The sequence below is a fragment of the Talpa europaea genome, assembly GCF_964194135.1.
Source record: "Talpa europaea genome assembly, chromosome: 15".
In the NCBI taxonomy this organism is placed as follows: domain Eukaryota; kingdom Metazoa; phylum Chordata; class Mammalia; order Eulipotyphla; family Talpidae; genus Talpa; species Talpa europaea.
Genome location: NC_140083.1, coordinates 65,405,287 through 65,431,360, shown reverse-complemented (window position 1 = coordinate 65,431,360; position 26,074 = coordinate 65,405,287). Strand labels below are relative to the sequence as shown.

Sequence of the window (26,074 nt, the reverse complement as noted above, 5' to 3'; positions counted from 1 at the left end):
ACAGGTGGATTGACCAAAATACACTGCTGAGGGGAATAATAGCTGAGATAGGAGAGGTCTGCTGTGCTATGTGTGTTGCTTCTGGATGGGTGATTGAACCCAGCTGCAGTGGCTGGCAATAGCTTGATAGTGCTGTCTTTAACCCTTGTGCCACCAAGGAGGCCCTGTCACAGTCTGTTGCCCTCTAGCCTCTGCCTGGATACTCTGGCAAGGAGTGTTCCTGCTCCACAAGCCAGCCTAGATCTGTCCTCACCAAATAGTTAATCATTCTTTACATAAAACTTTCCCTAATTTGTGCCATCTGACTTTCTACGACTTAAACACTTTACTACTGCAGGTTGTGGAATCTTCATCATCAACAACTTCAAGGGCTAGAACAAATCAATTAATGAGAAAATAGAAGTAGAACTATTCACCGTTGACCACTTGGAAATAACGCTTCTTGACATTAGGATTTATAATTTGTACATGGTTTATTTTAATAAACAAAAATACGTATAATATGTACCTGGGCATGTACCTTCATAATTAGTGTGAAAATTTAGAATAAATTCTATAACACCAAGGGCAAAGCTCAGTAAACTATGAAGTTTAAGTGATTATTATGTTTCCATGTGGATTCATCCTCCATAACAGATGCTCCATTTTAGTTACTGATGTTGTTAATGGTCCCCCACAGGATGTTCCTGTGTGGGAACACTGGGATGTGAGAAACATCCATACCCGTTTTACTATGAACCTACAATGTTCAAAAAATGATATCTTAATATAAAATTCTAAGGAAACAACCAAAATCTAGAAAGGTGGACTCTGCAGTTGATGAGTGGCATTTTACCAAATTTAAGTAAGCCAAGGTGCCTGATGCTTACAGATATAAAGTTTTTTTTCTAAACAGGAATCAGAAGACACAATTTTCATTTCAAAATTTAAAAATGGACAATTGTTATCCTTCTCTGAAGATTGTGAAATCCTGCAATGTAGAGAATAATATAAAATTAATATCCAAACATGTAACATTAATTAATATTAGTTATTAGTTAATATTTTGGTGACTGCAAACAATATATTTGTGCTAATAATTATATCTAAACTGAATATTTCCAATAAAAGTTTTTATTGGAACCATTTAAGTAATTATGTTTATAGAGTCATTAACATTTTTTTACACCTATGATCATTCTCTTTAAGGAATACAAGATAATAGTTCTCAAAAGACTTACAATTTGGAAGAGAAAGCTGAGCCTGTTGGCCACACCTGTGAATTATTATTGGTGCTCTGGGCAAAGTCAATCCATGAGAAAATGTGAAAGAAGCTCAAAAGCTTCTATGAGAAAACAAAAATGAGAACAACTCATCAGAAAATCAATAAACCTGTGGAAGACTGGAAAGACACTAGAAATAGCTAACATATATAGAATTTCATAATTAGGTATATAAAACATGAATCTTTAAGCAATCATGTTATACTTTAAGAAAACAGAGTTCAAAGGTGAAATAAAAGCAAAATGTCTTAGAAAATACCTTATAGTGAATGACAGTAAATTGAGAATATATAAACATTTCTATTAGAAGTAAAGCATGAATTAGAGAAAAGTCATTCCTTTGTCACATATCACTATTTATAATTAGCTGGTTCTTTTCACTTAATCTTAAAAATTATGAAATATTTACTTTCCTTGGTGTATGGTAAAAAGTTTATTCAAAAAAAGGTGTGATCTGAATTTTTGAGAAATTTCCATACTGTGTTTCATAGAGCTCGACCAGTCTACATTTGTACCAAAAGTGAATTGATTTACTGTATGTTGCAGCAATTCTACACCTATATATGTACTTAAAGAATACAAAACATTAATTTGAAGTTATTCATTCATTCCTGTGTGATTATTATAAACAGTTCATATAACAATCAAGTTCTGAAAACAACCTAATTGCCCCAAAATAATGATGTAGCAGGAAATGAAATATATGTACAATGTCCTAAAAATGATATCTTAATATAAAATTCTAAGAAAATAACTGGAAGCTATAATAAAAGATAAACTCTTTTATTATAAACATGAATGGGGTGGGATTATACTAAGCAAATTAAGTCAGGAGGAGAAAGGAATAAAACAAATGGTTTCACCTGAAATAAAAAGCAAGATTTTTTTAAAATATAAGGATAAAAAGGAAACACACATGCCGATATCTAGAACACATGGGACAACATTGAAAAGTTGCTAATAAAATAATATAAACTTACTGTAATATAGACTGTCTATAAAATATGGGTTTGGGTTAAAATAGAATAACCAGATAATAAAACAGATTAGAAAGTGGGCAGATTTCAACAAAGATGCAGATTCATTAAGTGAAGAAAGCAAAGTCTTTCCAATCAAAGCAGTGGAAATATCTGGCTATCAGTGGAAAAAAATGACAAATAAATGATGAAAAATTTATCCATATTTCATATATCAATACCTCATATGTAAGCTCAATAGGTTGTACAGCAAAGTATAAACATCAAGAAAATATATTATAAAAAAAAAATGACATGCCCTTGGCTTAAACAGAGATTTTTTTTAGGTACAACATCCAAAAAAAATGATCCAAAAAGAACACACTGAAGATGTGTGTAGTTAATCAAAATAAAATATTTCTGTTCTTTCAAAGGAAAAGAAAAATCGTGAGTTAGAGAAAATATTTTCAAATGATAGATCTCAAATAAAAACTAAAGACTTGCTTCTAGGACATATAAAAAACTCAAAACACAAAATTAAAACATTAATAGATTCTGGTCATTAAAGGATTACTATATTTAAGTAAAAGATTAAGTCACATCAAAAAATGTTCCTTATAACTCACAAAATACAAAGAGATCATATCTATCATATAACAAGAGCTTCTAGGCAGGAAAATATAGACACCATGTAGCAGAGAAGGCCAAAAATATGAACAGTAGTTCACAGAATAATTTATAACTGAATAGACCAGAAAACTGCATTAATTTTAATGGTAATCAGGAAAATGCCTATTAATATCATAATGATACTGTTAAGTAAACATTGGACATGATATTAAAATTCCTGAATGTACAAGGTTGTGGATCAAGGAACCATTAGGTAAAATGAATACTTTCACAAAAAAAAAAGAAAATTAAAACTTGGGATAATTTAAAAAATTAGAAAACACCCATAATTATGACTCAGCAAAATCATTTGATTCATTTGATGCAACATAAAATATTTATCTATAGATATCATTATAACAGTTATATTTACAGATTATTGTGGTATAATAGATATGACATCAAAAATGTAAATATTATATATTATATTATATATTACATATTTATACATATTAGCTACACAATTGCAAATGCAATGTAGTATGTAGGAAAAGGTCATACAGGAGGATTTTCATAAAACAATTATACATAACACCCACAAGTTAAATTTCTGAACAAAAGCCTCATATTAGCATATTATAGCAGTGATTACTAACAAGTTGGAGATAAATGCAAAATTATGGATGAACTGTAAATATTAAATAAGCATGAGAACAAACACATAAATGCATTTTTCCAGTTATATAATGCTCAAAATTAAATAAAGATGATTCATAATTTAGCAAAGTGGTTAAGTAAACAGAGAGAAGGGAATAGCATGCATTCAAGGGGGGATTGCTGGGTTGGGAACTTCTATTTATTTTGTGATTTGTAATTACCTGGGTTTATTGCACTTAATAAATCTGCAAAATCATCATGTATTTAGTTTCCTTGATGTGTGGTAAAATTGAACAAACAGCAAAGCTTATTTGAAATAGCATCTATGAAACTTGGTTTATGAAGAACTAGAATTGGAAATTCTCAAATGTGCATTCACAGCATAAAATAGAAAAACAATGTGAAGTCAAACAACAGAAGTATCAACAGCACTTAAATAAAACTACACATATCCACACAAACTACATATATCCACATATATCCACACAATTATGGATACAATTATGGATACTAACCTTGACTAAAACAATCTTTTAATAAAATATTTGATACATTTAAAATCTTACCATTTCATCCTGATTTTCTATGTAGAGCAGATGAGAGTTGTTAGAAGCACAGGCTGTTATGCTGTCATTCCAGGTTTTTTTTTCATTACTGATGTGGTAGCAGTTGTTGAATATTGTTAACCACTCCTTTGGACACGCAGTGCCACAATAGTGTGCTGTGGAAAGATTATGAATTCTTATCAAAATGCAAGTTGAAATTTTAATATAAATCATTTTAAAATTTGCATGAGCATACATATATGTGTATATTATAACATAGTTATGCATCCTCACAGCTGGTACATATGAAAAAGACACACTCACGTAGACTCAGAGAAAAGTCACTCTCTTTGCTAAGGTATGGACTTATACAAAGCTAACAAACAAGCAAAACTATCTACTCTCCACATGATTTGAATAGCTAATGAACATAATACTATTTTGGAATAGAAATATTATTTTATTTTTTTTATTTATTTATTTGTTTGTTTGTTTATACATGCACTGGGTACAGTCAGAAGCGCGGGAGGGTGAGAGAATTCACCAGAGCCAGAGCGGGGAGCAGAGCAGGCAGAAGGACCGAAGTACACTGCTGAGGGGAGCAGCGGGCAGCAGGAGAGGTCTGCACGCCATGTGGGACCCTCCTCCGGTGGCCAGGGAGCAGCCGGGGATCGAACCGGCGCCGCAGAGGCTGCGGACAGCTTTGCAACCCAGCGCTCAACCGCTGGGCCACCGGGGAGGCCCAGAAATATTATTTATCTCATTAATAGCAGTAGGATGTTGAAACTAATTGACAACAATGAGTAAAGTAATTTTAAATGACTACTTCTCCTTATTATCTCATAACATGAACATTCTAATAATCATTACTTATTACCCAAATTTGTAATTCTTTTTTTACATTTATACCAGATCTAAGGTAGAGACAAAATATAAACTGTATTAATATCAGAACTTTGAAAACCACTATATACCTTCCAGGGTCATTGTTATTAGGGATGAATAGTTCAGCTTTGGTGTGTCAGTAGCTAGAAAAAACAAAAACAAATTAATCCTTATAAATATTAAAACTGTTCTAAGGAAGTTATAAGGAAATATAAGGAAATTATGATTAAAAATGATTTAATAAAAATCATTTTAAATTTTGCATGGGCGTAGATATATATATATATATATACATATATATATATATATACACATATGTATTATAACATAGTTATGCATCCTCACAGCTGGTGAATATGATAAGACACACAGACTCTGAAAAATCAACTCCTCTCTCCTAAGGTGTGGCTTATACAAAGCAAATACACAAGCAAAACTGAAACAAAAAGGCAAAAAATAACATAATATCCCAAGCTATTTGTTTTATCACATTCAGGAACTAATTGGTATTACTCAGATAGGTATTTTAGTCTCCGAAATCATAACTTTGATATATAATATACTATGATCATTCTGTTATGTGCACTTTTAATAAAAGTATAAGTGTACTTTGTAATGAAATTTGTACTTTCATGTAATAGTTTTCATTTATTAAAAGAAAAATTATAAATAAATATGCATTCTGTGTATTCAATATTATTAACAATTTTTGAAAAACAACCAAATATAGTCTAAAGGCATGTATTAACCTCTGTTATTTTCTGTAATATTAAGAACTCTCTAGAGGCAATAACAATCTGCATGGTAAAAGACTGCCTTTTATTCTGTCAAATTTTTTTCTTACAGGGAATAAGAAGTATGGTCTTCACTACAGTGGACACCAAGACCAGGCAGACGATCCCCAGGACCTCAGCAGCAATCTGCCCTGGAGTTAACAGTGAGTCTACAGGGAGAGAAATAGAAACGGAGAAAAGGTGGAGACAAATGTTGACAGTTTACAGACATGAGAACCCGCCTCCGCAAGGAGTCACACATAGAAACCTGGATCCCGACACATGTCTCCCGTTGAAATCCTGCCCCTGAATATCCCACTGTAACATAACGCTGCCTGGGCTGTTGGTCAAAGACTACACCTTCCAACAATGCGGGAATAAGTATTATGAGGAGTATTACACTCACATTTCATATTACAATGACAAAACAATATTGACAAGACAGAGGAAAACTATGTGAGCTTATTCCCTAGTCCTTCCCCCAGGCCGCACCCGGATCCTACATCCAGAGCAGCCACACCGCTGTCTACTAAATGTCTTCCCTTTGCACGGGGAGTGCCTGTCATTCCCTCCAAGAGCCTGAGAAGCATTTTGCTTTAATTCTACAGAGGTTATTCGCTATTCTGTTACTGAAAAGGAGCTTTCAGTGCTCTTACCTTTCATTTGCTGTCCTCTTGGGTCCAGATTCAGCTCTGGGGAGTTCTCTCTCTGGCTGTTCATCTCTGCAGCTGAGGAGCACCATGGACGTGCTCTCTGATACCTGCAGGTGAGTCGTTAATACATGGTGCCTGTGCTGACCAGCTCCACAGGGTAGTCAGTGTGGGTGGAGCATGAGTTGACTGATGTATTCAAGTGCGTTTGAACAATGGACAGTGATTATAATTTCCTTAGAAGTTAAAAAATGTGTTGCCTGATAGGTAGCTTTTAAAATGAACTTCTGTTGTACACAGTATTACTGGTTAGAGCAATGAAGAGCAAATGCTAATGGAATAAGTATCATGAATAATAATTTCTTTACTAATTTAAAGTCAACATTCTCAGAAATGTTTTGATACTATCAGAGTAATTGTGTTAAATTGCTATATTACATAGAAAAAAAATGATGCACCAGTTTTTATGATAATTTTTAAATCCTCTTTTGTGTAAAGTTTGAATGTTCTACAGTGGAGCATAGTCATGTTAGCATATCTATTAATTTTCTGCAGTAAATACCTTTCATTGGGTCACTTACATTTATTATTAAAGGGACATTGAAGGATTACTAAATGATATTTCCCCAAAATATAAAGTTCTGATGATCATTAAATTTAAGGAATGCTTAATATGTTAAAATTAATAGATGATACATTAAGTTTATTAAAATCTTAAGGAATATTGACAACAAGACAAAGATTTTTAAATGACACTTATTTTTACAAAAATTGGCAAATATCTTAATGGCAAAGATATGAAAGCATAAAGTAATCAAATACATCACATTGGCCTGATTCAATTAAGCACTCTACAATACTATTGATTCAAGCTTCCAGAATGATCCTATGAGTGTCCAAATCAGTGAAAGTTGCTTTCATGGCATAAACTATTGTAATATATTAAATAATATAATTTAATATCTTAGTAATCACTCTGCAGTGAGTGGATTCTGGAATTAATTCTGATTTTGAAAGCTACAAAATGTGATCATAACAAAAGTTAGCTATTGTTTACAACCTTAGTTTACTTACCTAAATGGGAATACAAATATGTATTTATATGTATAGTGCATATAAAACATTCAATCAGGCTATTGTAAGCTCTCAATATTTCAAATATTTAGTCTACTATTTTACACATTTGCCATTATTATTTCTGCCATATAACAGTTGGCCATATAGCATAATTTCATTTAACTGGAGTTGTAAATCTTTTCCAGCAATGTTTAATTCTATTTTTTAACTATTGATGGCTAAGAACTAAAAATTTTATTTGATTTTTATAAAAATTAAATTTCTTTTACTGAATCTAAGTGTATGAGGAATTTCATTAGACCTTCCTGATTAGATGAATTCATTTTGGGAATCTGTTAAAAAACTGAGCAAATCATTAAATAATATGTAGATTTATAGCTAACTGATCACAAAATCCAAAATAAACTGTACCTCTTGTGATTTTATGGGATTTCAGGTTCTATTGTATTGATTAAAAAACCTAATTATGTTTGTACTTATGTACTAGACTAATTCTTCACTTTCTGAATTTAAATTTTTAAGAAGGCCTACCACATATTTCATATGAATTATTCAATAGTGATAACAATGTTCTCTATAATTTGATTGCATATGAATTGTTGCGGCAGGCTGCGCCTCCCCTGCTGTCTCTTGACATGGTCAGGGCATTGGGGGAGACTCCTGAGAAGAGGGGAGTTCCTGTGCTGCCCCGAAGAGGGAAAGTTGTACTTCCCAGAAAAGGGGAGTTCTTGCACTTCCCAAAGCAGATCTGAACTAGGAAATCTCCATGGCAACGCCTGCTAATGCTCTCCTCTCTGTTCTTGGTTAATGCAAACATAAGTTAGTTAAAAATTAGCCTGTGAAAACCTAATTCAGACTCAGGTGACAATTGGCTTACTGTTCTTGGGCATGAACTATCACAAAAGAAGTAAAAATTGTTTAAGGTATAGTTAGGAAAGAAATGTTTTGGGACTGAGAACAATGGAGAACAAGCTGCCCTGAACCAGCTGTGCTTGGAAACCAAAGCCTAACCTGGCTGCAACAGTACATTTCCTGGTGTATGAGGTCAATAATTCGCAGGCCGTGTGGAGGTTAGGAATTTCTAGTTAAGAGTTAGACTTCAGTAGAACTTACATAGATTTGATGAGTTGTTTTAGACCACTTTGAAGTAATTAATATGTTAACCGAGTTAATTGAGTGCTAGGAGATAGATTGATTTTAGTAATTAAATATAGAATAGGAATTTTACACCCATGTTTGTAATTGGGAAAGCTTAAATGTTGCCAAATGTTGTGCTGTTGATCATGCTAGTAAATGAGCTGTACCTAGGAAACTAATTGTTCTTAGGTTACCAAAGAAATGGCCGAGAGATGTAAGGCCAAGGGAGTCTTTACATGATCATGAGAAAATATGTATTGATTGTCTTTGCTGTGCTTCAATGCTTACGCTGATGTAATCCCACCGCTTGCCTTAAGGTATAAATAAAGACCCACTGAGACCCTCAGCAGGAGATACTTGCACAAACTAAGGTGTCTGTGTCTTCCTCACTCCTACCTCGCTCCACCTCTCCTCAGTACTCCGAGAAAGAGAAGAAAACTTGGCAGACACTGTCCTCTCCTCTCTGAGACCCCTGACACAACTTCTAGCTGGAGCTGGTCTCCAGGAAGTTGTGGCATCATATATGACATTTGTAATCAATGAGATGGGCTGGTCAAGAGGAGAAGAGGAACACATACTTTCTGTTGGCCAAAGAATATTCTATAGTGGGACATCTGGTCACCCCCGGAAACAAACAAACAATATCTGTGGTTTACACAGACTCTCCTGTGAAGGTTCAGAATGAGGCAAGAGTGGCAAAGGTAGATTTCTATCAGTGTCAAAATTTAAACAGGAAATTCTAGCACTTGTCTAGACTGTGAAGTCAGTTTATATCATCACACCTCCAGAGTAGGGAAGACTTTTGAGTTTGCAGTGTGTCCTTTCATTTGTTCATTGAAAAATACGTCTGAGAAATTGTTTTCCTACTTTTTAAATTATTATTTTAACTTAGGTAACATTGAAGTATCCCCATCACAGTATCCCACCATAGTGCATCCACCACCATCTAGCCCATAAGCCACCACCACAGAACTTGTGCCTCCCTCTCTCCCTCCCCAACGCCCCTCCTTTGGGGTCTTTGTAGTCAGATTATCACAGGTTAGTTTCTCAACTTGTCTTTATCTGGCTATTAATTTAATTACTTTATATTCAACTCATGCCATTTGCAACAACATGGATGGAGCTGGAAAAGATAATGTTAATCAAAATGTTTTCCTATTTTAAAAAAGTTTCAGGGAACCAGAATGACTGCACTGCTGATCAATTGCTTCCATCTCAACCACAAAACACTGAAAACATAGGTCTTGCATCTTATATGTTCTACTTGAAGAGAAGGTTGCTGAGTCTTGGAACAATATAACTTCTCCTTATTTTTCAATTTTCATTTCTAATTTAATGAAATATGTCTAAAGTCACAATCCATTAACAATATGTATTAAATGATGTATGTCACTAATTATTCTGAAACTTTTTTATAACAGTCATATAATCACCAGTTCCCAAACCTTTCTTCCCCTTTATTCTGTAGTCAGCATTCTTATCTATACACAATTGTTTAGATTTTCCCTGATAAGAGTAAACTTCTCTTAGAAGGATAAAATATTCAACAGTACTGAAGTATATCACCATTGCAAAATTGAAATATTGAAGAACTGCTCATTAGCTATTCATTCTTTCATCCTCCAATCCTAATAGTCAGAATTTTTATAGGAATATTTGTTTTAAATGACAAAATTCTAACTACATAGAGTAAAAACAATATTTTAAAAATATGATAACCAAAAAGAGGGAAGAGAGAAAAGTAAACTTTTATTTATTTTTTAATATATTTATTGTTCCTGAAGTGCCATTGTTTCACATAATTGCCAATGTGTTTTTAAAGTATGAGATTTTCCCCCAAGTCACCAAACCACTCCCATCTCTGAGGCATGTACATATAGTCCTTCACCAAAGCCCATTGTGCTCCCTTCACATCCACACTCACCTTTTCCCCTCCTCCTCTCACAGCTGTAGATCCAGGGCCAGATTTCAAGGGTTAAGGTTTGTCTTTGTTTGGCTCTTTGATTTTTCTACATTTCACATATAAGTAGAATCAGTATTAGCAAGATGTGGTACATATACAAAATGGAATATTACTCAGCATTCAAAAAAATAATAAACTGGGCCTTCGTGGTGGCACAAGTGGTTAAGCACCACACTATGAAGCAATCCACAGATTCTGCAGAATGAGTTCGATCCCCGGCCAGCCAGGGAGCAACCCACATGGTGCCGCAGAGCTCTCCTGCCTCACCCACTTCTCCTCTCAGCAGTGTATTTCAGTCAATCTGCCTGTTCTGTTCCCCACTCTGTCTCTGGTGAATCCTCTCACCCTCCCATGCCTCTGGCCTGTACCCCAGTGCTTGTCTAAATAAATAAATCTAACATTTAAAAATAATAAAAATAATAATAATAAACAACGCATGTCATTATCAGCAACAGGTATTATGCTAAGTGAAATAGCCAGAAAGAGAAAGTTAAAAATAATCTTTTAACAAATGTTAAATGGCACAAGAAAATCAAAAGAAACAAAACAGGGTCTCTCCGGTGGTGCAGGGATTAAAGACAGAGCTCTCAAGCTATTGCCAGCCACTGCAGCATGAGTTCGAACCCAGGGCCATCCAGGGAACAATCCACATGGTAAGGCAGACCTCTCCCCACAGCAGTATATTTCAGTCAGGTCATATCCTTCTATCTGGATTAGTATTTGAGTTTCCCATAAAAATGGCAAAATTGGCTAGCTTTATACATATTTAGTTTTTCATAATCCAAATTTAGAAGTTTCCATTAGTCACAATAAGAATTGTATCAATTAAATTATTTGCTAAGGATGCCAAATGATGTCACTATTTCTACTTTGATGTATTCAATTAGATCTGTCATATACATATATCATTCTTTTTGATGTATGTCAAACTATGGGTTTATTTTGTGGAATTTTAACTTTAGTGATGTCTGTACTCAGACAATATAAATTCATAATAAAAATTGCTCAAAATAATGGGTATGGTGATCCAGGTCCCTGGTGAGAGCACCTGTATGACTGTACCAGCGCACAACACAACCTCCTAAGTATTTTTAGAATAGAGGAAATAGTTACCTAGATGGAAAAGGAAGGAACTACTATTTTCCCCCATTTTTCAGGTTTTTCCTTTTACAAATGCATCTTTCTTCCAAAATACGTTGACAAAACCATTCCTGTGGCTATTGTTGTAGATAAGATTATTTTTCAGTGAGTCCCATCCTCCCCTCAGAACATCATGAGTAGAACTTGGTGGTAGATAATCAATGAGTGTTTAACTCTGTGATTTATCTTGACAATATCATGTGACTGGGAAGGTGACAGCCTGAGTCCTGAGACCAGAGATGTAGCACATTTCTGCTTCCCTCAGACAGCTGCTACTCTGCTATGAGAAGCTCATGTACCTGGTAGCTCAGTGCTGAGAGAGCAAAATACATTTCAACAAACAAAATCTGAGCTGACTCTGTGGTCTGAAGTCAAGCCCATGCCTGCCCAGCTTACCTTAACTGAAACAGTCAAACCACACATGCATGAATGACACATGAACACTTATTTTTTAATGTCATTGCAACCTTGGGCTGTTGACTACCCAAATTCAGCAATTAGCTACAGCTATAACTTATAAATTATATAAAATCAATCATGATTAATTATATATTATCTATGCACTTTTATAGAGAATCTATATAAAATGCTATATTCAAAGAAATAAAGGTATATCAAATATTAATTCTTTTTTGCAAATGGTAATCAGTTAGGTCATCTCTTCTGGTTGAAATAGAATTATAACATAAATATTTCTGCATCGTTATTAAATTATGAAATTTTCCCAATAACTAGCTGTGTGGCCATGTAAATGGTCTTAGCTTTTTAAATCTTTTTGTTAATTTTTTTTGTTTCTCATAAAAGTGTTTTTCTAAGCATGGGAGTAAAACGTGGTAGAGAGGATGAGGGATAATTTAATAAAACAAAGTAACTTTTAAAATACCTGAATTTCAACAGGGGAAAAAAAGACAGTTGAAAAACCCAAAAAACACTGATTATTCAGTGTCATTGAAAGACTGTTTTTACAGTAGTTTTAAGTTCTCTTCAGGATAGTCCTATTTGTTCATATTGATAGATCTCTCTTGATCATTTTTCAAAATATTGACTGGTGGTTTCACATTTTTCTGTTTCTCATGCATTTTGTCTGATTATAGCACCCCAAATTCTCTTTCTCCCTCTCTCCATTTATTCTTTTTTTTTTTTTTTTTGAGAAAAGGACACTAAGGTTTTAATAAGGGGAATAAAAAGTTATTTTTACCAGTATAGATTCACATTACAGTACACCAATATTGACAGCATTCTCTTGTCTATTTTTGGTACAGAAGATGGTATCTCTCTATATAACCTTGTAAGGCTTCAGTAACTAAAACCTAAAACAAAACAAAGCACCCCCCCACCCCCCCAAAAAACAAAACAAAAAAAAAACCCAGCCTATTAGTTTACAGTTTATTTTAAAAATTCTGAAAGACACTGCAAGTTCTAAACTTTTAGTAGTGCTACCCATACACAACCATCTGGTCAAGAATCCAGTAAAAGAGCTCCCTTTCAAGGAAGCTTTGCAACAGTAGAGTTGTGCAAGATGGATGCTTCTTCTTACTACAAGAAAAAAATTATACATGGCACATTCTCATTCATATTTTGTAATGTAAAAAGTTACAAACATACCTAATCAAATAAATAATAATAAAAAAAGAATTTGAACGTATTCGTTAAGTATCCTAAAACCACTACATAGAATAATGGCAACTTTCACTCACAGATTATTTACATGGTAATACCCAGTGTGGGTACACTGCTACAAAACTCAAAACAGAAGGAGTAAACTTGAAATGTTTTCCATAATAAAGACCTAGCAGCATGACTATCTAATGCTGTTTTTATCCTGCTTGCTTCTGAAATGTTCCTTTTTAGTCTGTGTCTTCATCCAGTTCATAATTGTCTTTATCATAAATATCTTTTACTAAAAGAACCCGTACAAGCATATATTCCAAGGTGTTTCGGTCCAGTGATGTAGATGTGTACCAGACAGGGCTATCTGTAGAACTAGAGCATTCTGGTTGCAAATAAAAAACATCCATTCTCTGATTAAGATTCTGTGGACTTTTAGACAAGTAGCATTCAAACATTTTCACAGGACATCTAGAAGGATTGGCTGTGTTTTCAATTTGTTCAAATACTGGCTCATCATCTTCATGTTTTCTTTTCCCAGTAGTAATTTTATCTTCATTATCTGTTCCACATAAGGAAGACACTTGGTATCGAAGACATGCTTTGTTTTCCATTGTTAAAGGATTTTTTTTTCCAATGCCTAAACACAGTGCCAAAGGAAAGTCTTAAATGTTGTTCCACTGTTTTCAGGCCAAAATACTTAGTGTTAAAGTAGAACAGGGTATTCAGAAGAGCTATTGGAGAGTGTGATCCTAATTGTTTTATCCTCCAGAGATAATCTTCTTCAACTCGAGAAAATATTGACCCATCTGGAAGTATGCTTGGTTGCCAACTTCGGAGTATTTTATTCAATTCTTGTTCAAATGTCTGGTATCCTGGATCGATAAATATGTTGTCTTTTCGATTACTACCACACAAGTACTCCTGTATTCCAAGGCAAAGATAATAAATGCTATCAGGTGCATAATTCTCTCCATTTGGCCGTCGGATCTCATTGACAAAATGAGCTAACCCATAGTTAAGTTCAGCCATGGTGTGAGAGAGTAGATCCTCTTTTAACTTTACTGATTTAGTAGATTTTAGCTCATCTAACACCAGAAGATCTTCATCAAGTTGCCTAGTTTTGACCCAGTGTTTCCATGCGTTTACACCATACGTATATTTAAAAGGAAAGCTGCATTCTGAATTGTCAGAACTATCATCATGAGACTGATATTCTGATACAGCTTTTCTCTTGGCTCCCTTTTTTTTAGATCGAGGTTTAGGTTGTTCCTCATATTCTTCTCCAAAAACAGGGGGTAATAAAAATTCATTTTCCATATCAAGCTCCTCAGCAGCTCTGGGAAAATCTATTTCGATATCCAAATCTGGTTCATATGGTACATCAGGCATGATGGGCTGTGTCTCTAAGTCAGAATTCTTCAAGATATCTGAACCAATTATGTCTGGTTCAATAATTACACTATTAACGCTGGCAGCTTCTGTTTTCCCCTCATCTTCAGTCATCATATCTGTCATCGTAAGCATCTCTGAATCAAGAGAATCTGGAGGAACTTTGCTTTTTAGTTCCTCAACTACTGCAGGGATTTTTTCACTGCTGTCCAATGGGGCAGGCAGAAAAACAGGAACTGGCACAGGAACAGGAACTGTAGTAGGAACAGGAATATTCTGACTGTACATGTGCATAGGGACTGGGATATACACAGGCACGGGGATAGGCACTGGGACATACTCTGTTTTCCAAGTATCATCTGTCTGACAAGATTTGGTCTGCATGTGAGGTTTACAATAAGTAGCTTTTGTCATTGTTAAAGGTTTGCAAAGAACTGCTTTGTTCTTCATCTCTTTGTTAGGTGTTGGAGAGGGGGGTGGTGCTGAACCTGTTATTTTGGTTCGGGATGTCTGACAACCTTGATCATAATGTAAGTTTTCAGGTCCCTTCTGAGTTGTCATATTGGGCTCATTTTGTTGACAGTAGAAACGTAATAAGCAATGTTGATCACAGAAATGCTTCATTTCCCCACGCCACTGCACTCTCTCTTTAAGAGTTCCTTGAGATTTACAACAGTCACACCTTGCAGCCTTATAGTACCAATCCTGAAATTTTTTACAGCAGTCTTCACTACAGAAATCTCTCACGACACCATCTAGCTCTTTCGTTGCCCCCTTCTTACACAGCTGAGAGCAATAGTTGCAAGTAACACATCTCAATCCTAAACGCCTTGCAAAATCTTGTTTGTACAATAGTTTGCAACCTTCACTACAGAAAGGTCTCTTAACGCCAGAGAAATTTACTGTTTCATGAAGAGTCTTCTCCTCTTGACAGTATTCGCAATATGTAACTATGCAATGCAACTTCTTATAGTCATCTGAACAAGTTTTGCTGCAGAATTGATGCACTTTGTTCTCCCATTCCAAGATTTCTGGCTTTGAACAAAAAGAATTTTTGCAATAGTTGCATTTCAACTGAATGTCACTTGGACCTATAAACTGGCCATTTGGAGATGACTGCACACTTAGGGCCTGAAATTTAGCCACACAACTGGAATTGCAAAAGTTATACAGTTTTCCATCAGGCATTGTGGCTTGATATTGAGGTAAAGAGTTTCGTTTACAAAAATGGCAAATAATTCCCAAACTTTGTGATTTTGCATATTTTGTCTTGTGGCTGTTCATGCAAGCAGTTGAACAATATGGCTCCATATATCCATTAGGACCTATACACTGTGTCATATCAAAAAATCTGCACTGTGTTCGGCAACCAGTACATGTGGTCAGTTTTCCATATTTCTCAGGCTGCATTAAGAAAGAGTCCTGTATGTGATCTCGAACCTCCTTTAGGAAGCCTGGATGGCTACCTACCTGTTTGTATTCACTGACACAACTTTGACAGCAAAATCTTTTCTGCTGACCATCAATCATCAGGACATTATTTCCAGCACCTTTGCTGGGCAAGTACTCTCCACATTGTTCACAGCAATTCATTATTAAACCATTGGCCATTCTGTATCTATTAAAGCAGTGGTCACTGCACAGCTTATGAGTCATATTTTTAAAGCTAACTTCATGGCGAATCTCTGTTAGTTTACCACAAATTGTACATCTTGATTTATTTAGAGCTCCTTTAGTAGGATTCTGTTTGTCTTCATAGAGAGACAAACAAGATGTACTACAGAATTCCTGGAAGGACTCGCTTGAATCCACTTGAGCAACAATGGTTCCTTTCATTGTAGTTATATCCTTTTTACACATAACACAGAGCTTCTTTGGAGCAGGATTGTGAGAAAAGGAAGAAAGGCAGGTGGTAGAACAAAAGAGGTGAGCAGATCCTTTTCGTTGGTAAGCCGTCTGTCCCTTTTGCAAAGGTTTTTTGCAGTTTGCACAAGTGACTTTAACTGGTTTAGTGGGTTGCTGTTGAGCTGATGGCTGGAAAATCTGTTTAGGAAGTGAGGCCACTGGTGATAAAGAATCCACCCCTGGTTGTTTCTGGTTACGGGGAAATGAAGCTGACTGGGAAATCCAAGAATCAGGACTATGATGAGTTGCAGATTCTCCATTCTGAAATACATCTCCTGCCACATTCATTCTACCAGGATTAAAAGGTCCTACTCCAGTCTTGGTCTGTGAAGTTAAAGATGGGGTGTATGTTTGTATATTAACACCAAAATTACTTGACTGCAGTCCGTTAGAGACATCTCCCAAGTTGGTATTCTGCAGTGACGTTACATGTGTAATCATTAAGTTCATATCTCTCCCGTCAGCATTTTCTAATTGGCCATCATTCACAGAGCTTACACCTATTTCTAGGGTTGTAACATTAGCAATCTGAATTTCAGAGTCTGGTTCTGTGGTAATACCACTATTACCCATTCCTGCATTTACCTTACTTCTTGAAAAACTGGAAGTGGAGAAATCCACATCATTGGTTCTGTTTTTACTCTCAGAAGGCCTCCGTTCAATAAAATTGTAGGAATTTTTCTCTTGACCTTGATTTGTTTCCATGTCCTCTTCGTCATCAATGACAATTGTCTCACTTACACTTCCCTTTTGAGAAGTCAATTCTTTTGTGGAAGGAGCAATTTTGGAATCATTTCCTTGTAGTTCTTCATTTTTTGATGATGTAAATGTTATGGTTCTTTGATCAGCTACCACTGGCGCAGAAGGTGGGGGAGGTTGTACAGGTTCAATAAAAACAACATCATCATCATCTTCCACTGATGAGTTCTGAAATTTAGTAGCTCTAGAAACTAAAGAATTGGGTGGACCACTGAATGAATTTCCGACATTCGTGAGACTAGTTGCCATGGCCGTATTTCCTAGTAAAACAGGAGATTGATCAGTCAATTCTAATCCTCCCAATGAACCTGCGTCCATGCCAAAGTATCGTGGGTGTTTTCCTCCTCACTTGATACCAAACATGCACCAGATAGGATTGAAAGCGATTCCAGATCCCGGCCCGCCCGGACGCGCCCTCGCTCTCGCGGCCCCGCGGGCCGCCCCCGAAGGCGCCCGCGACATGCGCGGCGCCCAGAGCGGCCCCCGAGGCCCCGGCGCGCAGCGGCGACGGCGGCCACGGCGCGGAGCCCTAATCCCGGGCCAGTGGGAGGCTCCGGAGGCTGCCCCTCTCCATTTATTCTTAAATGGGCATCTATGCTCAGCCATGATCAGCATGGTAGATTTGGCACATTGGCCACTCAAAACCTATTCAAAATAATGAAACTCTGTAAGAGATGCGAATACTACCTGTGAAATCGCCTATCACTACCTAATGTGAATCTAATCATGATAATGTTTCACTTGGACAGATTCAGAAGATATATATTGGTTCCATTTGTTACAGGGCAGTAACCCCCAAATTTGGCTGCTTTAAATAGGTTCTGCCATCCACTGCATAAAGACAAAATATACTCAAAACATAAAACATTCAATACAAAAGAACTTTAATACAATTTGCATGCAATAAAGAAAAGAGAAAGATTATAGTTTTCAAATCAAGCACCCAAAGTTACCCATTCCCTTGAAGGTAAGTGCCCACCAAACAGGGTGGCACAAAGCAGGGCTGCTGAGACCCAAAAGCCTGACGCAATCTGCCCCTAGGGTGGGCACAGGAAAGGAGCAGAAGGGGCCATGCAAGTCTGGACGGAAGAGAACACAGTCAAAATCAAAGTAAAGGCTGCCATTGTTAGGCTCACCTTGGTCTCTTACCCACATCTATACAAGTCTACACATCCTTCTGAGTCGTCCAAATCCCTGGTACAAGTCCAAGGCCAAGCTTTTTCATGTGTCTCTCTGCTCCATGTGCCTCCTCTATGGCTTCTTGCTCTCTCTTCCCTTGTCCCAGTCTTCTGTTCAGCTTCTCCTCCCTGCCCACCTCTTACCTCCTTAAGGTGGGGCAGGGAACCTGGAACTGCTCCTTTCCCTGAGTATTACCCAGTTGCACATTCTCCAAGGGAGTGGGTAGAAAGAGTTTCTTTTCTTTTTTTTTTTAATTTTTAAAGGTCTATTTATTTATGCATACAAGTACTGGGGTACAGGGCAGAGGTGTGGGGGGTGAGAGGATTCACCAGAGACAGAGTGGAGAAGAGAACAGGCAGATTGATTGAAACACACTGCTGAGGGAAGCAGCTCTCAAGTCAGGAGACATCTGCTGCGCCATGTTGGTGGCTCCCTGGACGTGGATCGAATTCGTACTGCAGTGGCTGGTAATAGCTTCACAGGTTTCATCTTAACCTCTTGTGGCACAAGGGAAGTCCAGAGAACCAGAAGTTTCTTATAGAGCAACTTTGTGGTTGTGGCATGATAACCTGAGTACCAATTCATAAATTAGTACTCTTAAATCCAAATCTGTATTTCATTATTCTGTTCTGAGATATCAGAGCTAGATCCTTAAACATTTCTCCCTTGCCGGCACACATGATGTTAAGTTTTGCTGTAACGGGCCCTGGGGAGACACTGCAGGGAAGGGGCTCTTCCTGGCTTCCCTGGGGTGGCTTCACTGGCTGAGATATTGCTGTCAGGGGCCACATGGAGGATGTGCTGGTGCTCACTTACGGCCAGCTTTCTAGGTTAGTCTGTCACAGTTTCTTTTTTTTTTTTTTAACATCATTTTTCCATTTTTGCACAGTATATGCATTTTCATCTTGGTTATAGTCCCCATACAATTCCTACTCCCTTTGTTTTGATCTTACTCCCTTGCCCCCACACACCCCAGTAGCGAAAGATTTATTTATGTATGCCTACAACAACTAGGGTGTAGACCAAAGATGTGGGGGTAAGAGGATTCACCAGAGAGAGTGGGGAGCAGAACAGGTGGATTGACCAAAATGCACTGCTGAGAGAAACAGTAGGCATATAGGAGAGGTCTGCTGTGCCAAGTGGGTTCCTCCTGGCTGGGGGATTGAACTCTTGCTACAGTGACTGGCAATACCTTGATTGTGCTGTCTTTAACCCTTGCACCACCAGAGAGGCCCTGTCACATGTTCTTGCCCTCCAGCCTCTGCCTGCGGATACTCTGGCAAGGAGTGTTCCTGCCCCACAGCCCAGCCTGAGATCTGTCAGCACCAAATATTTAATCATTCTTTACATCTAACTCTCCCTGATTTGTGTCTTTTGACCTTTCTATGACTTAAACACTTTGCTACCACAGGTCGTGGAATCTTCATCATCAACAACTGCATGGGCTAGAACAAATCAAGTAATAAGAAAATAGGAGTGGGATTATTCACCTTTGAGAGTTGACATTAGAATTTATCATTTACATACAGTTTATTTTAATAAACAACAAAAACGGCATAATATGTACCTGGGAGTATATCTTCATAATTAGTATGAGGATTTAGAATAAAGTCTATAACACCAAGGGCAAAACTTCAGTAAACTATGAAGTTTAGGTGGTTATTCTGTTTCAATGTGGATTCATCCTCTGTAATGAATGAACTTTTTGGTTACTGATGTTGTTAATGGGGGAGGCTGTGACTGTGTGGGAACTCCAGGATGTGAGAAATATCTGCACCGTTTTAGTGTGAACCAACAATGTTCTAAAAAGGATATCTTAATATAAAATTCTAAGAAAATAACCCAAAGCTAGAAATGTGGACTCTGCAGATGATGAGTGGCATTTTACCAAATTTAGGTAAGCCAAGGTGCCTGAAACTTACAAATATAAAGCTTTTTTTCTAAGCAGGAATCAAAAGACACAATTTTCATTTCAAAATCTAAAAATGGACAATATGTATCCTTCTCTGAAGATTGTGAAATCCTGAAATATAGAGAATGACATAAAATTAACAATACATGTAATATTAATTAATATTAGTTATTAGTTAATATTTTGGTGAAAACAATGTATTTGGGCTAATGATTATCTCTAAACCTAAATATTTCCAATATAAGTTTCATGGAATCATTTAAGTAATTGTGTTTATAGAGTCATTAACATTTTGTTTTTTATGCTATGATCATTTCCTTTATGGCATCCAAGATAATAGTTCTCAAAAAAACTTACAATTTGGAGGAAAAATCTGAGCCCGTTGGCCACACCTGCGAATTATTATAGGTACTCTGGGCAAGATCAATCCACGACAAAACCTGAAAGGAGCTCACAAGCTTCTATGAGAAAACAAAAATGAGAACAACTCATCAGAAAATCAATAAACCTGTGGAAGACTGGAAAGACACTATGAGCCGCTAAACATAATTGAAATATATAGAATTTCATAATTATTTATATGAAACATAAGAATCTTTCAGCAATCATGCACTTCTCAGAAACAGAGTTCAAAGGTGAAATAAAGCAAAATCTCTTAGAACATGCCTTATTCTGAATGATAGCAAGTTAGAAATACATAAAACAATTTCTGTTCGAATTAAAGCAGGGCTTAGGGAAAAGGCATAGCTTTGTCACATAGTACTGAATTGTAATGACCTGGTTCTTTTCACTTAATCTTAAAAATAATGATATATATATATATATATATATATATATATATATATAGTCTCCCTGATGTATGGTAAAAAGTTTATTTTTAAAAAAGCGTAATCAGAATTTTTGAGAAATTTCCATACTGTGTTCCACAGAGCTCGAGCAGTCTACATTTGCACCAAAAGTGAATTGATTTACCCTATGATGCAGTAATTCTCCTCTTAGATATGTACTCAAAGAATACAAAACAGTAATTTGAAGGGATGCGTTCACTCCTGTGTTCATCACAGCACTGTTTGTAATAATCAAGTTTTGAAAACCACCTAATTGCCCCAAAACAAATGAGTGGAGCAGGAAGTGAAATATATGTACAATGTGTTAAAGATGATATCTTAATATAAAATTCTGAGAAAATAACCAAAAGCTACAATAAAATATATACTCTTGTCATTCAGAACATGATTGTGAGGGTGGGATTCTACTAAGCAAAGTAAGACAGCAGGAGAAAGAAAGAAAATAAATGATTTCACTTGAAAAAAAATCAAGAAAAAATTTAACAGATAGGGGTAAAAAGGAAATAGCCATGCAAATATCTGGAACACAAAGGACAACACTGAAAAGTTACTAATATAAAATAATATAAACTTACTGTAAAATGCACAGTGTTTAAACTACGGGATTGGCTTAAAACAGAATAACCAGATAACAAAACAGATTAGAAAGTGCACAATTAAGGCCTCCCCTGGTGGCACAGCGGTTGAGGGCTGGGCTGCAAAGCAGCCCGCATGCAGCCTCTGCAGGGCCCGTTTGAACCAGCCGCTGGGGAGGGTCCCACATGGCATGCAGACCTCTCCTGCCCCACCCACTGCTCCCCCTCAGCAGTGTACTTCTGTCCTTCTGCCTGTCCTGCTCCCCGCTCTGGCTCTGGTGAATCCTCTCACCCTCTTGTGCTTCTGACAGTACCCAGTGCTTGTATAAATAAATACATAAATCTTAAAAAAAAAAAGTGCGCAAGTATATGCACAAATACATGATATGCAAGTTTCAATAAAGATGCAGACTCATTAAGTGAAGAAAGCAAGTCCTTCCAATCAATGCTGTGGAAATAGCTGGTTTTCAGTGGGAAAAATGACAAATAAATGATCATAATTTTATCCATACATCATACCATATTTAAAATAAGCTCAATAGGTTGTACAGCAAACTGTAAACTTCAAGAATATATATTACAAAAAAAAAAGAATGCCCTTTGCATAGAAAGAATTTTTTTAGATACAAACCAAAAATGATCGATAAAAGAATACATTGATGATGTGTGTAGTTAATAAAAATAAAATAACTCTGATCTTTCCAAAGAAAAGAAAAATCACAAGAGTTGGAAAATATTTGCAAACGATATATATATATATATATATATTTATATATTTATTTATTTATTTATTTATATTTATAAGACTTGCTTCCAGGACATATAAAGAATGCAAAATGCAAAATTAATACATTAATAGATTCTGGCCATTAAATAATTACAATATTAAAGCAAAAATATTAAGTCACAGTCAAAAAAATGTTCCTTACAGCTCATGAGATAAAAAGATATCATATCTATAACATTACAAGAGCACTAGGCAGGAGAATACAGACACCATGTAGGAGAGAATGGCGACCAGCACTTTATAGAATAATTTAGCACTGAATAGACCACAAAAGTGCATTCATTTTAATAGTAATCAGGAAAATGGTAAATAATATCATAATTATACTGTTAAATAAGCATCAGACATTATATTAAAATTCCTGGAAGTACAAAGCTGTGGATCAAGGGGCATTTAAGTAAAATGTATACTTTCACAATTTTTTTTGAAACCCTGGGATAATTTAATAAATTAAGAAATACCCATAGTTATGACCCAGCAAAATAATTTGGTGCATTTGATGCAACATAAAGTATTTATATATAGATATGATTATAATTATATTTACAGATTATTGTAGTATAATAGATATAGCATGATATCAAAATATAATGTATTATACACTACATATTTATACCTAATAGGCACTTTGTTGCAAATGCAATGTAATATGTAGGAAAAGGTCATACAGGAGGATTTTCATAAAACAATTATTCATAACACCCACAAATTAAATGTCTGAGTAGACATGTCCTATTAGTATATTATAGCAGTAATAATTAACAAGTTGCAGCTAAATGCAAAATTATGGATGAACTACCAATATCAAATGAGCATGAAAAGAAACATGTAACAGGCATTTTTCCATTAATGTAATGTTCAAAATTAAACAAGGATTATTCAAAAAATAACAAAGTGGTTAAGTGAACAGAGATAAGTGAATAGAGTGCATTCAGGGGGCACTGCTGGGGTTGGGAACTTCCATTTAATTTGCCATTACCTGGGTTTATTTCACTTAATAAATCTGCAAAATCATCAGCTATTTAGTTTCCTTCTTATGTGGTAATTGAACAACAAAGTTTATGTGAAACAGCATCTATAGAAACTTGGTTTTCTATGAAAAACTAGAATTGAAATTTATCAAATGTGTATTCACGTATTCAGAGCATAAAATAGAAAAACAATTATGAAGTCAAACAACAGAATTATTTACAGGATTTAAAATAAAGCTACATATATCCACCCAAGTATGGATGCAATAAGTAAGTATAATTGTGTCTAAAATAATCTTTTAATAAAATATTTGAAGCATTTAAAATCTTACCATTTCTTCCTGATTTTCTGTGTAGAGTAGATGAGAGTTGTTAGAAGCACAGGCCGTTATGCTCTGATTCCAGGTTTTTGTTTCATTACTGATGTGGTAGCAGTTGTTGGAAATTGTTAACCACTCCTTTGGACAAGTGCCACAATGGTGTGCTGCGGAAAGATAATGAATTATTATCAAAATGGAAGTTGAATTTTTAATAAAAATCATTTCAAAATGTGCATGAGTATAGACATATACATATATATTATTACATAGTTATGCATCCTCACAGCTGGTACGTATAAAAAAGACACACTGACACTAACTCAGAGAAAAGTCAATGCCTCTCTCCTAAGGTATGGGCTTATAAAAAGCAAACACACAAGCAAAACTATCTACTCTCTACAATTTTTGAATATCTAGTAAACAAAATACTGTTTTGGAATAGAAATATTCTTTATCTAACTTATAGCAGCGGGACATTGGAACTAATTGACAACAATGAGTAAGATGATTTTAAATGATTGTTTCTCTATGATTGCATAACAAGAATGTTTTAATAATCTTTACTTTTTTATTTCCCAAATTTGTAATTCATTTTTTTTTACATTTATGACTTACCTAAGGTAGAGAAAAATATAAACTGTATTAATATCAGAACTTTGAAAATCATTGCATACCTTTTGGGGTCGTTGTTAGGGATGAATTGTTCAGCTTTTGTGTTTTAATAACTAGAAAAAACAACAACAAAGTAATTGTTATAAATATTAAAGCTGTTCTAAGGAAATTATAATCCTTTTTTTTAGTTTGAAATTTGATTTAAATTAGAATGAGCTGCAGTACAATTGATTTTTACCAAGAAAGCAATAATGTATTGAATATTTGGATTAAGCTATTTCAGAAGCCAACAAGATGAAACTATATTATCTCTGGGTTTGGCTTAACAATGCTCCAGAATTAATCAAAAAGGTCTTTTTATATCCTGAAACATGTTTTGAATTACAAAATTGCAATATGTAAAAAAAGTTCTCTATGCTCATTGTTACTTATACAATTGACAAATTTTGAATAAACTTTCCACATTAGGTCTAAATAAACATTTTAAAATGAGAGTTCTATTCTTTAATATTATGAAATCTGTAGAGTGTTGATGATCATTAAGTGAAAGGTTTTCTTATAATCTTTCCAATATTTACTCACAGGCATTACTAATGACTACTGCTACAATACTGAGTATCAAGACAAGGCAAATAATTCCCAGGATCCTAGCAATGAGCTTCTCCCGTGGTGATGGTAAGCCTGCAAGGACAGAAATGGAAACACTGAAAAAGGAGAGATGGACAGTTGCTCAGACAGTTTACAGACAAGAGAATCCACATCCACAAGGAATCACATATGTAAACATGGAATCCAGACCTATGCCTCCCATTGTAACCTTTCTCCCAGCATACACCATTATATTTACAGTATATGTAATGGCCATGAGTAGTTACTCAATGACAACAATGCCTGGATAAAATTAGTCTTTACACCTCACATGAGAATCTTGAATTCCAACTTCAAATTATGATCTTCACAAATGCAAGATAGGTGAGCTTCTTCCCTGTGCATACCCCCATTCCTGCACTCCATTGCCCATCCCAGAGCAGTTATACTGTATGTCTATCAAACATTTTACCTTTGCAGTGGTATGTCTTGTCATTCCCCTGAAGATCCTGAGAAGCATTTTGGAAGTCAAATTCTGCATAGGTTATTTCTTGCTGGGTTACTGAAATGGAGCTTTCAGTTCCCGAATGTTTCATTTGCTGTCTCTTTAAATTCTTTGCATGATTCAGTTCTGCATAGATTACACCCTGGTTATTCATCTTTGCAGCTTGAGCGGAGAATTAACTGTATTTGGTGAGAAGATGCCTGGTGTAGTCAATATGGGCGGAGTGTGGGCTGAGCACTCCTATCGCATTCAAACACTGTGAAGGCTGTTTTTAATTTCCTCACAGCTTTAAATGTGAGTTTTGTGACAGAATAAGTAGTTTTTAAGATGATATTCCATGTTTGATATGTTATTTTGATTGGAGAAATGTAAGTCAAAAATCTAGTTTTTGTTTAAAAATGAAGAAATACATGTATGGCACTTTCCAGCACTAAATTACCATTATTTAGTGATTTAAAA

General features: G+C 35.5%; 2 protein-coding genes across 2 annotated transcripts; both read right to left on the bottom strand.

The window, feature by feature from the left end:
• Window positions 1-13,501: 13,501 nt before the first annotated feature.
• Window positions 13,502-17,685, bottom strand: LOC311185635 (zinc finger MYM-type protein 2-like; the record flags this gene model as incomplete). The annotated part of the gene is given in 2 exon segments (XM_084256326.1): window positions 13,502-13,894; window positions 13,896-17,685. Coding segments are annotated over 2 exon segments (4,134 nt in total). The 5' UTR covers window positions 17,637-17,685.
• Window positions 17,686-19,880: 2,195 nt separating this feature from the next.
• Window positions 19,881-25,769, bottom strand: LOC311185423 (NKG2-A/NKG2-B type II integral membrane protein-like; the record flags this gene model as incomplete). The annotated part of the gene is made up of 7 exons (XM_084256049.1): window positions 19,881-19,942; window positions 20,420-20,520; window positions 20,767-20,870; window positions 23,923-24,074; window positions 24,585-24,635; window positions 25,105-25,203; window positions 25,583-25,769. 7 exons carry the CDS (start codon window positions 25,767-25,769, stop codon window positions 19,881-19,883), a joined length of 756 nt encoding a protein of 251 aa, XP_084112175.1.
• Between the last annotated feature and the right edge of the window lie 305 nt (window positions 25,770-26,074).